At 40.1% G+C, this 15,363-nt stretch overlaps 1 protein-coding gene and 1 long non-coding RNA gene across 3 annotated transcripts in view; one reads left to right on the top strand and one right to left on the bottom strand.

Annotated features, from left to right (window-relative positions):
* LOC116653475 overlaps window positions 1–204 on the top strand; it is a 75,975-nt gene extending 75,771 nt beyond the window's left edge. The window contains exon 4 of the long non-coding RNA XR_004307363.1: window positions 51–204. This is a non-coding gene — a long non-coding RNA (uncharacterized LOC116653475). The remainder of the gene's footprint in view (window positions 1–50) is intronic.
* The window catches only part of LOC107314549 (mucin-5B), a 40,635-nt gene extending 26,294 nt beyond the window's left edge, over window positions 1–14,341 (bottom strand). Inside the window, exons 1-15 of one of the 2 annotated variants that reach the window (XM_015863887.2) lie at window positions 13,467–14,341; window positions 11,683–11,938; window positions 10,451–10,565; window positions 9,147–9,234; window positions 7,814–7,947; window positions 7,258–7,483; window positions 6,360–6,485; window positions 5,378–5,495; window positions 4,267–4,405; window positions 3,579–3,680; window positions 3,131–3,200; window positions 2,738–2,875; window positions 1,899–2,063; window positions 1,035–1,129; window positions 143–269 (exon numbers count right to left, since the gene is read on the bottom strand). In XM_015863887.2, coding sequence (XP_015719373.1) covers window positions 143–269; window positions 1,035–1,129; window positions 1,899–2,063; window positions 2,738–2,875; window positions 3,131–3,200; window positions 3,579–3,680; window positions 4,267–4,405; window positions 5,378–5,495; window positions 6,360–6,485; window positions 7,258–7,483; window positions 7,814–7,947; window positions 9,147–9,234; window positions 10,451–10,565; window positions 11,683–11,938; window positions 13,467–13,548 — 1,981 coding nt within the window. In that variant the 5' untranslated portion in view covers window positions 13,549–14,341. Of the gene's footprint in view, window positions 1–142; window positions 270–1,034; window positions 1,130–1,898; window positions 2,064–2,737; window positions 2,876–3,130; window positions 3,201–3,578; window positions 3,681–4,266; window positions 4,406–5,377; window positions 5,496–6,359; window positions 6,486–7,257; window positions 7,484–7,813; window positions 7,948–9,146; window positions 9,235–10,437; window positions 10,566–11,682; window positions 11,939–13,466 lie in introns of those variants that run through there. The other variant, XM_015863888.2, reaches the window with a different exon arrangement.
* Between the last annotated feature and the right edge of the window lie 1,022 nt (window positions 14,342–15,363).

The raw sequence follows: 15,363 nt of genomic DNA, 5'->3' as shown, positions 1-15,363 counted from the left end.
TGGCAGGTAGAGGTTTCTAAATAGCTTATATATGCTACCCTATCTTTCAGAGATCTGTGATCTTGACTGAGCTCGGAAGCTACAGGCTGCCACAGGCTGCAGTTCCCCCACATCCCTACTAAAGACATTACAGGATGCATACCACAGATCCCCTGCCTCCAGCCCTCAAGGGTCACGCCTGCTGCAGCACAGTCTCTGGAGTAAGTAGAGAGCACACTACACAGTGCAACTTCACTCTTCTCAGCATTACAGGTGTCATGCATACATCTCTAGGGGACAGAAAATGACATGGGAATTACGTCTCGTTTACAGAAAGAGCAAGGAAATATTCAGCAATTTAATGGGGTAAAGGGTAAGCCACAGTTATCTGAGTTATAAGTGCCTGAAGACACATTAAATGTTATGCAAAATTTCAGGCTCAGGTATTTTCTCAGTAAGCTGTACCTCACAGAAACCCTATGTGAATTTTCTGCAGTTTTTGAAGGAACTGCTTTACTATGCATATAAATATACTTGCTAGCTTAGTAATGTTATAGAGCTGTACACCATGAGCTATGGGCAGCTTCCTGCATTGTAAATACAGATAGAGTAACATCCTTCCACACTAATAAATGGAATACAAACACTCTAAAAGTAGTGTATACTCTCCCACAGGATGTGAATTTTAAATGAAATCAGGAGATCAAAACCCCTTTGCTTGATTCCAAACAGAAACACCGATTTATCCTTCCAAAGGCTGAACAGTTTTCAAAACCAGCAAACCCCATTTTACCTACTTTTCTTCAGGATCATGCAACAGGACTGTCAGTGATGGCAGCGCTGCTCATAGGAGACGGTCACTTAATCAGTATTTTCAGGACAGCAGGCAATAAGACCCATTGTATCTTGCACAAACTCTCATTTTTCTCATCAGCATCAATGAACTTTGGAAACTCACATTACTATAACCCATTTAACTCCCAAAGACCAGACCATCTCCCTGGCAGATCAGCTTCTGGATGAGAACAAACCACTAATTTAGGCTGCTGCCTTACCTTGATGTACACAGAAGGGTCTACAACAGAATGGCAGGCAGCAAACTCACTGCTTGTATTAGACAGAAGAGCACACCAGTGTTGGGCAAATTTTTCTGAATGGGAAAAAATATTGTCCACAGTCACTTAAACCAAATTACTACTTGAATTTGTTTTCTTACAAGGTATCACACAGTCCTAGAATGTTCTGAAGTGTTTCAATGATGCTGGAAGGAAATAGTGGGCGTAAACATACCAACATGTTAAGCAAAACACTCATTTTTCTGAAAGAAAGGTTTCATCCTTCTGAATACCAACACTATTAAAATGGCTGGATTTACAAAGCATCTGAAAAGAAACCTCCCCATTTTCATTGCTTTCCATTAAACTTGTCTATTTCTTCATGAAATACAGTCAAGGAATTACACAAAGCATAGCATAATAAATCATAATAAGTGAGCTTTTACTATATACGGTAATACCTAGGAGACTACACTGTAAATCCTGTATATATTCAAATCCAGTCAAAATGAGAAGCTGGACAGGCACCTGCTGAATTCAGTAGTGAGGATAACTTTTTAAGCTCAGCACAGCTGTAGCAACCTAGGTTGGGCCCAAATAATGACAACCAATTATGCTCTGCCTTAAGCCTAAATTGCTCTCATTGATGATGTGTGTGCTTTTCAAGTCATCAGCAAAGAAGGTGCTGGCTCTTTTTCCAGCAAAGCTGTCACCTTAGAAGGCACAGAGAAAGCAACATCTCTCTCTAGAAATAGCCTCAAAGGCAGAGACACCTGATGTTTATGAGACTTCTAAAGCTTTTTCAGTTATTTATCACATGAAAATTATTTAGCACTGATAACTCGGGGATGAAAAGCCTGCTACCTTTATCCACGCTGTTTGAACAAGGATCTTCAAAGCTGTCCTCGACATCAAAACAGCTGGCTCTGGTTTTCCAAGAGTTACCAAAAGCAGCAGCTGAATCTTCCACAGCTCCAGTGGCTGTTCTGAAGTCGTCGGTCTGGATGTTATTGAAATTGCCGCAAAGACCTTGAGTTGGTGGCAGTAGGGATAAGGAAAGAGGAAGAAGAAGAGAAGAAAGAAGAAAAAATCATAATACAAGTGGGAAAAGCAATGACTTCACGATAAATACCCTTATCTCAATAGTGGTGCTTGCCTGTAAGAAGCTCATTTTCCTGATCTCCCCACAAATCAGACAGAACCATGTTTTTACTTCGTAATTGTTATTTCCTGTATTGCAGTAGCACTTAGTGAGGGCATGGAAATTGGAAACTGCATAAATATGCTTCAGTAATCACCAACAGGCAGAGAAGTCCCTTCCCCAAAATTTACAGTCAAAGAAAATGGCAAAAGCAAACCAAAATGAGTTGGAGGGATCAGATGTTATCCAGTCACACAGATAGGAAGCAGAGACACAAAAAGCTTAAATGATGTTAACAAGAGATTGGTGGAAAAACTGAGAACTCTGCATCTCACAAGACTGTAATGATAGCATGCTCTTACAGATAGAACCCAAAAGCTGTGCACACACTAAACATCACAGAGTTTATCTTCAGCAAATAGAAGGTTTTGGCCAATCTTTTGTTGCAGAAAAGTATAGATTGAATCACGGGTTCTAACATGAAAAAGGCAATATAAAATCAAATATTTTAATCCCTTATAGATAAGCAGCTAAAAGTTGTTAAAGAGTGAACACATCCTACCAGATGTGCGATTCTGGTAAGAATGATCAACTGTTATAGAGAGCTGCATTACAGGTTTCATTTGCACACGAATCCGTACTCCAGTTGAGCTCAAGATTTTGATGAAAAACGTTGAGGGTCTGAAGATGGTGATGCCATCTAAAGAGGAAAAGAGTGAAAGGAAAAAAAAAAAAAAAAGAAAAAGTACTTCACCAATCTTTATAAGGCTGAGAAAACAGGAACTCCCTTTTACCAGCACAGTATAACATAGGAATCCTGCAGGTAGTCAGAGTGTATCTACCTAAATCAGTGACCTTATAATGAGCAGGATACCTATAATCAGAGACAGGAGCAGGAATCAAACTGTAAATTGATGTAGGCTATTCTGAGAGAGTTGTGGAGAAAGGTATTTACCTTTGCTTACTGGAAGCTTCACAATGAAATTGTTCATGTAGATATTTCCACAGGAACAGATCTTTATTGTCTGTACAGAAAACGGAAAAAGCCTGTGGTAATGAATGCACATGAGACAGACAATAACAACCAAGCTTCCTTAAGCATTAAGAAGCAATGTCTTCAGAATGGAAGTTATGGAAAAGATGCTAAAAATGGTGAAGATAATTTTGAGCCATTCACTTCTGAAGAAAATGGAAAAGCCAGAATCCAAGAAACTGGGAAGAAAATAACTCCTGTAGAACAAAACTAATAAACACATGCACTGCATCATCTGCTGGTATTAAGCTTGCAGTCCCAGGACTGCAACAGACCAAAAAGATTCTACAGTAAGAGAGAGAACATAAATGAACCCTGTGAACTTAAATAAAAGTGACATTCTTTATGCTTGCTAAAGCAAGTTACTTACTGTTCTTCCAAGTGTGACTAAGACATTCTTTAAGCAGGTCATTGTCTTTGATGTCCCACACTGGATGATCTCTCCAATCACCACAAATGTGTCATCGGTGTTCTGAAAAGAGGTGAGAAATGGGATGTGCAGAAGTCATTAGCGTATGATTTTTAAAAAAGGAGACAATATATTTCTCTGAAAGGTTAAAATGTAAGAATGAAAGATCTGGGGCGTTTAATTTCTGACTGCAAATTGCTGAATTTCACTTCTAGTCCCAATAATGTTCACTGCTTTTCCCCTTTACTCTTTCCATGCATCAACCTGAGACTGTAGTGTTTGTACAGAGTCATAGAATAGCCAATTTCTTGTGAAGGAGTCAGCTCATCCACTTCATTTCTATAGTCACACATGAAAGTTTCAGGAGAAATGCTTTAATCTACATTAATGCATCCAGTAAGAAAGCACATTTGTCAAAAGGGGGATGTAAAACTGTGTTAAAAATGCAAAAGCTTGATGCTTAGCAGCACAGTTGAACTGCAAGTCAGTTGCAAATAGAAAAAATTATGTGGTTTAATACTGAGTATGTATTGAAGTGCATTGATGGATCGAGACCATTTAATCAAATGAAGTCATACTGAGCTCCAGCACAGCTTAATGCTTCATGTTACTCTAGAGATTCAGAAGTGAAATGGGAGATAGTTCATACCTTAGCTAAGACATAATGGCAGTTACCATGAAAATTGAACCTCTTGTTATCAAAGGTTGTTATATGGAATCCGCCATCTATACTGCAGCTTCCAGAACAAGGCAGAGAGATACAGCTCCAGTGGCCTCCTTTGCAAGTACTGTACAAAACACAAAAATGAGTAGTGAGTTAGAATAAATATAGCTGCAAAAGAGCAAAGGTTGAGATCTTGTATCTGATCAATTTCTCTTTTTTTGTCTCATCAGCTACTTGTTTTTCAGATGCTTATTAAATCTGTGAGGGAGAAAGATTTTATACTAAGGCTCCGCTTGTCTGTCAGTGGGAGATCACTGCACTTCATGCTATATCCTTCAGAGACACCGAGTTGCTCAAACAAGAAATATTTTCTAGGTCCTAAACTGCTTACTTAACCTTTTAAAAGAAATAATCTCTTCAAACAGGATCTTGCATCACTTTATGCTATTGATGATTCAGCAAGTTGCTGTTGCAACTGTTCAGAGGCTGAATTAATGAGCAGTTGTAAAAATTAGAGCTGTTAATGCAAGAGGAGAACAGCCAGGCCGTGTTCAGATTTTGTGAAGACTGAGCCCATGCCTATATGGAAACCACTTAGAGCCCTTCGAAACTCAGGTTTTGGGGAGTATTTCCTGCCTTTGAGAATGAGTAGGAAACAGTTAAACCAAAGGGATTCACAGAACATCTGCTCTGCCCATCCATGCACCACAGAGTAATTTTTTGAGATCCAAGCTTTGGAACAGCCGTTTAGATCTAGCAGTGGTTGGAAAATTACTCATTAGAATGGAGCTGCTACACTTCAGAGGCCAATGCTTCTAAACTAATCAGCCAAGAGTCTCATTTTTCTGCAGTTTGGTATCCCAGGCTTAATACTTGCTGGCAATTCTAAGTGAGGGTGATAGCACTGTGTGGTTGAGGGTTGCTTCAGATTTTTTTCCAAATGCCTGTTGCTATTCAGACCCCAGTTTTTGCATTAGTGCCATGATTACTTAGGACGTTAGGAACAGCAAAAAGGGTTAAAGAACAGAATGCAGCTAATCAATGTTCTCTAATAACTGCCTCTATCTTGTCAGTTAAATCAAGTTCACAACAGTACCAGTTTTGGCAAGGAGTGGAGTAAGTCCCTCCAGATGAGTAGACTTTGCCTTGAAACATACAGGGACAGCTGTCTCTGGGAACACATTTTTTGCCACCGAGGTCATCGAGGATAGTTCCTGTTCGGACACATTGGCCGGTTAATATTTCTTAGTAAGTCTGGGAAGCAACATGAAGGAAGATCAAAACAAAGAAAAAAACCTTGTGTCATTTCTACAAATGAATGAGTGGGGCATGTTTTATCAAAAGCAACACACCAGGCCCTCTCAGGCATTAACTGATGTGAATGAATTCTCACTGGAGCTCAAATGAAAGCAACATAAGATAAAATACCCCAAAGCATCTCTCTCTGTTATTGGAGTTCTACACAATGAGCAGGATTATCAGGTGCCAGGCAGCCAGTTTCCATCCATTTCTAACAGTGAAACAGATCAAACTTCAACTTCTTCAAGTGCAAGATTGCTCATGAATGAACCTGTCAATAGATTTATTTTACATATGACACAACCTACAGTAAGCCTTATTCTCCACTAGGTTACACATACACCTAGACTTCTAACTGTGAGGCATTTCGTCAGACATCCTCACCTATACCATTACTAACTAGAGGATCCCTCTCCTTTTTCCACATCTTCTGAAAAAATGTCCTTTCTGTCCCCTGGTCCAGCATCAAGATCCTGAATCTTTAGAGATTTGGTTCTTCCAAGACAGTTTCCTGTGCCACCTGCTGTAGGGAACTTGCTTTAGCGGGGGCTTGGATTTATTGATTGCTAGAGGTCCCTTCCAACCCCTATGGTTCAGTGATTCTGCATTTCTGTGAAGAAGGAATTTGTTAAATTATACTAGAAGAAACAGCTTATTCACTGATTTTAGTGTAAAATCATAATGGGGAAAAAAATCCCAACAACTCACTAACTGAAAGGAAATATTCTCCTTCTTTGTCCCTTGTTGTGTGACCTATTGGAAGAAGCAAACTGCCTTACCAGGAGGACAGAAGCAACCATCTGTACATGGGGCTTTGCATATCTTGCTCCTTTCTGGGTCAGCGCACGTGTCAGCACAGGAGTTTCCACATTCCATGTACTCCATGTTGTTTGGACATTCCTGATCTGCAAAACCAAAGAAAAATGAGTTATGTTAATGATGAATTTATTAATGCTTAAAAATCATTGCATCACTACCCAACTCCTTCTTCCTCCCTTCCCCCAAATCTTGGTTGCAAAACTTCCTATCCAGATGTGTCCTGTCTTGTTACCCTCTAGAGGAATGTCATCCAATTGCTTTTACTTAATCTTTGGAGAAAATAGTAATAATGCTGGGAAATATTAGTTACTTAACACCATTTTGCTAACTCAAGGTTGGCTGAAGTGATGATACCAGCACCAGGAGCTGCAGTAACTTATTTTTGCCTCAGGCGACTCTCATTCTGGCATTAATCTTCCATCCTAGTCCACAACAGCTGTTTCGAAGAACTACCTGTAGTCTTCACCCCAGATTGGCAGGGATTTCCTGCTCAGTAGCTGCAACTACTAGTAAAGTAAAGCAGATGAGCAGCTAAGAACAGGTATGTTAGACTTCTGTGTTACTTCTTTAGACGAGACATCAAAACTTCACACAAGGTTAGTTACGAATTAAATGAGCATTGTAAAACTCAAAAAAGAACTGAAAAAAGGAGAAGAGAGAAGATGCTAAGATACAAGTTCTAATTGGGGAGCAAAATCAAGTTGAACTTGTTGAGGCTTTTCCATTAACAACATTTCTGTCAAAGTACTTCTACAGATTGAGTCAGTGTAATTAAAGGAGCTCCTATCTTTGCTCTGCTGGGATTAGAGCTCATGCATACACATCCAACATCCTAAACTCCAGAGCAGTACTACTTACAGCAAAGCTCTTTGGTTCTCCATTCCCCAGGGTCTCCCTTACTAAGGACACAATCTCGAGAGTATTGGTTTAAAGTGCTGCATATGCAGCTGGGAACCAAATCAGAATGAGAAGAATGAGCCACACAGTTGCACATATCCTCAGCGCAGGTATCTACATAATCATCAAAAGCAACCATTTTGGGGCAGTTTCCAAACCGGGACAGAAGTTTCTTGCACTTTTTTTTCTGAGGGGAAAAGAAAAGAAATAATTGACATTTAAGCAACTATCAGGCTGATGGATGTGGATCCTAACCTCTGATGACACAAGTCCATGATCACATGGGCCTCCAGAGGTCATCCAGTCTAACTTTCTGTTACGAGGTTCTTTTTCTCGGCCTCGATGCTGTCATAAAATTGCATATTTTCCCACTTATCTATTTCTTTATCACTATAGTAGGACAGTCCTTCAAGTATAAGATAACATTCTGTTCTCTAAATAGCCCTTGTTTCAACACAGTCACTTCGGGACTGTAATACTTCAGGAAGGTTTATACTTCTTAGCCACACATACTTACGTATTTATCGCATCTGTCATTATGCTCTGTATGATGTCTTCCAGTGTGTTCATCTGGCCTCACATCAGGACACTTTTCTGACGGATCCTCAACTTTGTGAAAGTTCCCAAATTGCCTTGGGTGCATTTTATATCCTGCAAAACCCCCAGATTCATTTGAACCCTTTACAGTCATTTAGATCAGTTATTTTGTTATAAATATGCATCTCACCCTTACCAAATCTTTATCAAAATACCATAACACGGTATATAACTTCCTGGTGTTACTTCCATTTGGGTTAGGATCAGGAATCTGGCATATTTCAATCAAGAACTGCTGACAGTCTTGGCAACAATAATCACGAGACTCTTGACCTTCCTATTACATCTAATCACTTTCAAAGACTTTGGTTCTTTATGAGCACATTTGATCTTACAGAATTTTGTATGTGTAATGTTCATACAGATCATTTTGCGTTATACTATTACAACCTAAAGTGCAATTTGGATGCGTGTGTATTCATCCAGTAACTTGCTGCTTTGTACAGGCTAAAGAAGCTGGGAAGACAGGCACACAATTTACGTATTACACTGAGAATAGGGACATATTTTCCCAAAGCACTACAAGACACTTGATCCTAGATCTGAGAAATCTTTCGGACACAGTCTGAAATTTAATTATTCTTTCTGAACGGTAGGTGACAATATTATTATTTGTTGTGACTTTAAAAGCCCAGATATTACACAAAAGGATGATGTTAAAATTTTGACTTCAGTCCTGCAGCAAATACAATGGAGTGCAAGCTTCTTGCCTCTCATACTCTGCTGCAAGACTGCAGCTTCATTTGTTTGCTGTGCTGCCCTCCTTGCAGTTCAGAACTGCATCTGAAGGTGTCAGTGGTTGGCACCGTGCTTTCTGCAAAGATGCTCAGTGAAATCTGCCTGGGTCACCCATGGCACTTTCTTTTCATTACATAGCCAAACCTGATCACACCTGATACCCAGCTGTAAAGTGATGAAAGCAGAAGGGCAGAAGTGCAAACATGTCACATTTGAGATTGCAAATTCCTTAAAGTTACAAATTCCTTAAAGGTACAATCAGTGGGAAACTTTACAATGCTGCTGCATGATGAGTGGGCAATTAAACTGGGTCAGTAATGTTTGAGAGACACTTGCAAGCAGCAGAGAATCTCAAATCATCCCACAAACTTTAAAAATGCTCCATCTTTGGAAATGTTTGGGTTTTTCAAGATGTCTGTCCAGAATTCTGAAACCCCACATAGAGGAAACAGGCGCCAAGTTTCATGTGATGTATAACACACTCCTACATTCAGCATGCTGTGTTCATGGCCTACCATCCATAATTAAATCATTCTTCTTATTGCCGTCATAGTTCCCACACAGACCACATACTTTCTCTTTATATGTTTCTTCCAGGTCCAGCTAAGAAAAAAAAGCAAAAAGGAAACTCAGGGTTTAAAGGTTTCTTCTCCCACCAGCAGCATATTACCACATGGCTCGCCACAGAAAAGCACAGTGGCAGAAATTCTCGTTACCTGTTTGTAGCAGTTACATTTTCCATTACAGTCCTGCCATAAAACCTACTGACAGACAAGCTGAATTTAAACAGGAAGATGATCTTTCAGCAATTGGCAGTCCTACCTATCCAACAGCCAACTGAAGAATGCTGAATACTGGACTGATCCCTGGACCCATGCCTCCCAGTACAGAATACTGGATAGATAAGTGTATCCTGATGCTGAAAGCTACAAAGAATCAGTTTCTGGTCAGCTTTTAGCAATATGTAAGTTTTTTTTAGTTCATAGGCTAAATGGAAAACTTCATAGTCTCTCTACGGAGGGATCTGCCTCTTGTTCTGCTCATTCAGAGGCAACAGAGACAGAATAACACAGTATGGCTTTTCTAGATAGAACTATTGCAACATATCCCTTTTACATTCTTAGAGGGTAATACTGGCATTGCTCTGGTCTAGTTATAAATGGCAGTGCTTTTCCTAGAGATGTGTCAATCTAAAACTGTATCTACTCCACGGGTGTTGCCTATGATATCCTAGGTATAAAATAGTACAAAGTGGGAAAGAAATGACAAATCCTTCATTAAATTAGATCCTGAATTACCACCTGATTGCTTCCTGATATATCCTTCCCCCCCCCAGTGTGAGGATAAATGCTCACACTCAAAAGTGTAAATACACCTCCACTGCAAAGGGTATTTTGGAGTGAAAGTATCTAGGAGAATTGCCATATAGCAATGCCTTGGAATGAGAGATGCCAAGGTCTTCTCAAATGACCACATGGATTAGTTTCCCACAAAAGATGTGCACAGGGAAAGAGCTGGGGTCACCAGCTGTACCCTATGTAGGAAGCAGGTAACTATAGAGATGCTGTCTGCAGCATTGACAGTGGCATCTTTTGTAGTGTAAAATTGCTTAGGGAGGCCTGGGCATTGCAATCCCACTCCTCTGTCTTCTGAAACCATTACCTATGGTGGTAGGCCCCATCAACATGTGGATACCATGATACTTCCCAACCACCACTGCCCCTCTGTTTCTTATATTAACATGTTGCCTGCATTCCACTCTGCTTTTCATCATTTATGAGGTTCACTAAGAGAAAAACAACTAACTGGCTGTTCATACTAAGAGAGTGTCAGCCCAGTTCCACTTGAGCGTCAGACCCAACTTGGAGGTGACTTGGAAGTAAGCACAGGTGTCCTCAATCAGGATGCTTTTCAAGCTGAAGGGCAGAGGGATCCTGGAAATTGAAGGGAACAAGACAGGTTACACTGGGGAAAAAGAACAAAATAATCATTTTTAAAAACTAATAGTAATAATCAAATCTTCCTGGAGATCCAGGAAAAAAGAATAAGAGTCAGAAGGAGGAATATAAGCCATGAAAGTCAGCCTGCATCCATGCTAATACATTAAGTTTTAGTATTATCACCTTGTCTACTGTGACATTCTAATGACCCACAACACAATTTTGCTCATGAGCACGTCAGTATTACATTAGCCATGTAATACCTATCAATATCCAAGTAGCTTCTCTGCTTTTTGTGAACTGCTTTATATGAACTGAGGATCTGATTCAGTGTTACAGGGAGCAAGATCCAATAGTGGTATACTGCTCTCTGTGTAAGGATACCACAGGTTCTCACAATCTCTCCAGGCTTTTGCCTTATCTCTTGTAAATGACAGTGATATTTTTGCCTGTTTTGCTACTGATGCATTGATGTGACTCAGACCTGTGTTACTTCTTGATCTTACCAAGCCAATTACTTGTCACTTTTCCTGAAGCCTGATAAATGGATCAGAAAATGGCAAGAACATGTGAGATTTTTGCCCTTTGATTTAGGAGATACATCTGAGTGTTGTTTCTGGATGGATATCAACAGAAGACAGTACATAATGCTTCTGATTTTCTCTCCAACAAGACTGTGAGGGTTCTTCCCAGAGCCAACATCTGCCTCAGGCCATCACCCCCAAATGCTGGGAGTAGGACACAGTAGTACTCAAAGAGTATTTTTAATCTATATTTTATCTTATTTATTTTCAGATCACTTTCTGGTTTGTTTCAGATTGAAATTAAAGATGTGAATTTTGATTTCTGGAAATTCAGCCCTTTGTGTAGAAGACCCCATGGCAATCTGTGATCTGCAATGGAGGGCCATTTCTGCACAGTCTGGAAATGGTAAATTTTTTTTAAAAGGATGATCTGTTCCTGAGTAGCAACAAACAATGCTAAGGTTAGTATCACAGAAATAATATAAAATATAAAGGTGGGATACCTTTTCAGATACATCACCCCTTACGAATACACAGCAATAAAACCGTAGTGCTAGAAAGCAGTAACTAGTAGCATCTGTACTTACTGGTTCCCATTCACTGTGATGCCTGTCTCTTTCACCTCCAAGACCACTCCATCAGTAGTGACAGTGAAGTAGATCAGGTGATTGTTTTTGTCACTGCGTCTGATTTTGATGTTGAAGTCCTGGTAGCTGTCATTGCAGTGAGAAGCAAAGACGTATGTGCAGGTTCCAGGAAAAGTGAACTTAACGTGGTCAAATGTATGAAAGTGGAAATTGCCCCAGGTGGTACATTCACTCCTACCAACTGTGGAGACCTGGACTGAAGAAAGATTCAGAGCATCGAGGTTAATGATTCACCTTGCATGAGATGTTTTTGTTTTTTTTTTCTATTGCTGCTGTTTAAAATTGTAAAGGGAAAGATTCCTCAGTTCAAAAAATGTAAAGTCCTGGAAGATGCCAGGATGCACCACAGGTCACCCGAGTTGGTAACAAAATGGCAGCCTTCAGTCTAAGCAGCTGAGGTTGCCACCAGCTTCAAAAATCAGCTACGGCTGCTTATTTTTCATCTCAGACAAACTTGTGTCTTGGAGATGAGCTGTAGCTCTGCCAATTGTGTTGCTAGGAAGGCTGCTCTGAAAGTAATGCCTCCTATGTTGCCCACGATGTCAGAAGTGGATATTGGTGGTACAGTAGTAGAGGCTGAACTTTTCCACCAATATCCCCATGTTACATTTTACTGCTGCGTGACAGATGGCAGCAGACAGGCAGTCTGACAAAATGGCATCTGACATGGAAGTGCATATGAAGCAAAGAAGCAAAGATGTGTCACTGAATCCCTCTCTGTGTAAAAAAATAGGAAGCACTGCTTTTCGAGCAACGTGGGTACTTGAAGTGCATGTAAGACATCACTTAAGAAAGTAATTTCTATACCACTGATGCATAAAGCAAATAGGAATCAAAGAAAGCTACACACAGAATTAAATAAGATAGTCTTGCTACATCTCTTTTGGGCCTCTCTAACTAGCAATTAAAATGAGCAAATTTCTTAGTGTTGCTCACAGACCACATTTAGGAATGTCAACCCAGCGATGTCCTTCAAGATCAAATCAGCCACTGGTATATTTAGAGAACTCTAAAGCATTCTGAGATGTTCAAATCTAAGAAGCAGCATCTTAAAGTCAGAACCATGCAACAAAAGCTCAAGTGCCAAAAGGCTCTTACAGGAACAGCCTGTTAAAGAGACTGTAATTTGCTATAGGTGTTCACAGCAGTGAAGTGGGATAGTGTAATTTAGCACTTTTTTACACAATAATGAAGGGAAATGGGAAATTTTCACTCCTTCTTGGAAGTGTAATTGCTAGAATTACTAACACAGCAGAAGCAGTCACATCAATTGCTGTGCATCAAGTGATTAGGAAAAGTATAAGACATTCAAAGCCAAACCAGGAGGTAACAGTACAAGAGAGCACAACAATGTGGTTACTCCCAATGGAGTAATTCACACTGGCCAACCAAGCCTAGCAGGCATTATATAAAAAAACATATGCAAAATGTTTTTAAAAGGGCGTCACTTGTTTATGATGCAAATTACATGCAGAGAGTCTGCTTTTTTAAGATCAGTCACCTAGGATATAAAGCAATTGATATACCACACACAGTGTTGGAGAAGAAAAATAATGAAATAACAATAAATTATTAAAATGACTTAAAGATGAGAAGGCAAAATGCATAACAATATCTGGCATGCCTACAGCTCTTAAAGGAATATGTTACATCTTTTCATTTAACTCCACTTGTCATCTACGGGGATCAATATGTGAAGAAAGAATCTTAGATTTTTTTCTTACCTATCTGAACTGGTTCTTTCCCTTTGCAAAAAGTCCAAAAGAGGCAGAAAATCCAAAATGACCTCCCCTTTTTTATTTCCATCTTGCCATGGAGTGGTAACTTGAAAATCCTTTCAGGGAAGTGTTTTTTTCTTGGCTTAAAGGCAGATTTTTATAGTCCAGGAATTTGGCATGAGAACAAAACATTGATGGCAGAGTAGCTGAAAGGTGGAGCTTCACTCACTTTTCTTTCAGTTGTCAGTGTTCAGCACCCAACAACTTTCTGTCTTTTGGAAGAGACAAGTACCCATTTCTCTCTATGGGCATGGAGAGTTGTCTCTTTCTCATCTCCTTTCTTCGAAGTGTTTGTTTTCACTTTCATTACAGTGTTGCTTTTTCTTTGACTAATAGCTTTCTTTTTCTTTTTCTTTTTTTTTTTTCCCCATAGCACTGGCTTAGCAAGTAGCAAGCAAGCACTGACATTTTTTACAGTGTTTCTCTGGTTTGCACATCAGCGCAGTCCTCCAGCTCAAGGAAGTGTTGTCGCTTCTGCTGTCTTGATGGCTATATTTCTGAAGGTAACAACTAAAGATATTGTAAGGTCAGGAATTATGTACAGTCATAAAGAGTCATAACCATAAAACATCCAGAAGGTTCAGTCATGATATCTAAATCAAAATCTTTCCTCTTTTAGTTTGAAACTATTTCCACTTGTCCTGTCACAAAGATCCAGCTAAGGATTCTGCCTCCTTTCTTACAGCCCTCCTTTATGTACTAAATGGCTGCTATCAGATCTCCCCAGAGAAGGGAACATGACATGGAGAAATGATTTCAAACTAGAAGGTTTAGCTTGGATATAAGGAAGAAGTATTCTACAATAAGGGTGGTGAGGCACTGGCACAGGTTGCCCAGGGAGGTGGTGGATGCCCCATCCCTGGAGACACTCAAGGTCAGGCGAGATGGGGCTCTAAGGGCCTGATGTAGTATAGGTATACCTGTTTATTGCAGGGGAGCTAGACCAAATGTCCTTTAAGGATCCCTTTCAGTACAAACAATTCTATGATTATATGATCTGATCTATGTTTTACTGAAGGGTAGTTCTTAAGTATCCTGTCATAGATCATTGATGCCAGGAACTTTAGTGACTCTAGTGGGCATTTACTTGCTGTGTTGGCACAAGCTGACCTTCATGCTACTTGTGCTGTGGGGGGAACCACCCCTGAGGGACAGGAAGCCTCTCACCCAGCTGAAAAAATTCTTGCAAACAAGCAAAAAAGACATTCCCAAATGTTCAACTGCTTCATGCTTCTTTGGGAAAACAATAATGCCAGAATGACGCCCAACAGTAAGTGAACAGGAACATGGCTTGAAGTGGATTTAGGTATCATCCTTTTTGCAGATCTTCAGACCAGAGCAGCCCATGGACTTTTATCTTGTTGGCAGGCAGTGAGCCAGCCTTCCTTACTGTGCCTATCTCGCTGCTTGACCAAGCTTTCTGGTGTGAACAAAGTTAAACGTCCTAAAACTGCCCCCCAGTTCTTGCAGTTGTTCCCCTCACGCGCTTCTGAGCCACTTCATTAGGTGCAAACGTCTGCCAGACAAAGATTTGCGGCTGCTGCTGCTCTTAAGAAAGTCCCGCAGTAGCAGGTGAGAGCATTGTGCAGTGCATGAAACATGAGTTCACGTTACCCCTTTCCCACTGTCTGTGCCTCATTAATTCCATTGTCAGTCACACTCGAGGCAGGGCACAACTGGAAGGTAAAGTCTGTTCTTGAAGCCATGCCATTTTGGCTGCTGTACAAACTGACAGACTTCACAGCACCACAGATGGAAGTAATAGATTTCTACTTTTTTTCCTTTTAATTGTCCTTTCCACTCTTCTCCACCCTAACAGTTATGATGTAGAACTTCAGGATAC

Source organism: Coturnix japonica, chromosome 5 (genome assembly GCF_001577835.2).
Source record: "Coturnix japonica isolate 7356 chromosome 5, Coturnix japonica 2.1, whole genome shotgun sequence".
Taxonomy (NCBI): Eukaryota; Metazoa; Chordata; class Aves; order Galliformes; family Phasianidae; genus Coturnix; species Coturnix japonica.
This window is presented reverse-complemented; position numbering and strand designations above follow the sequence as displayed.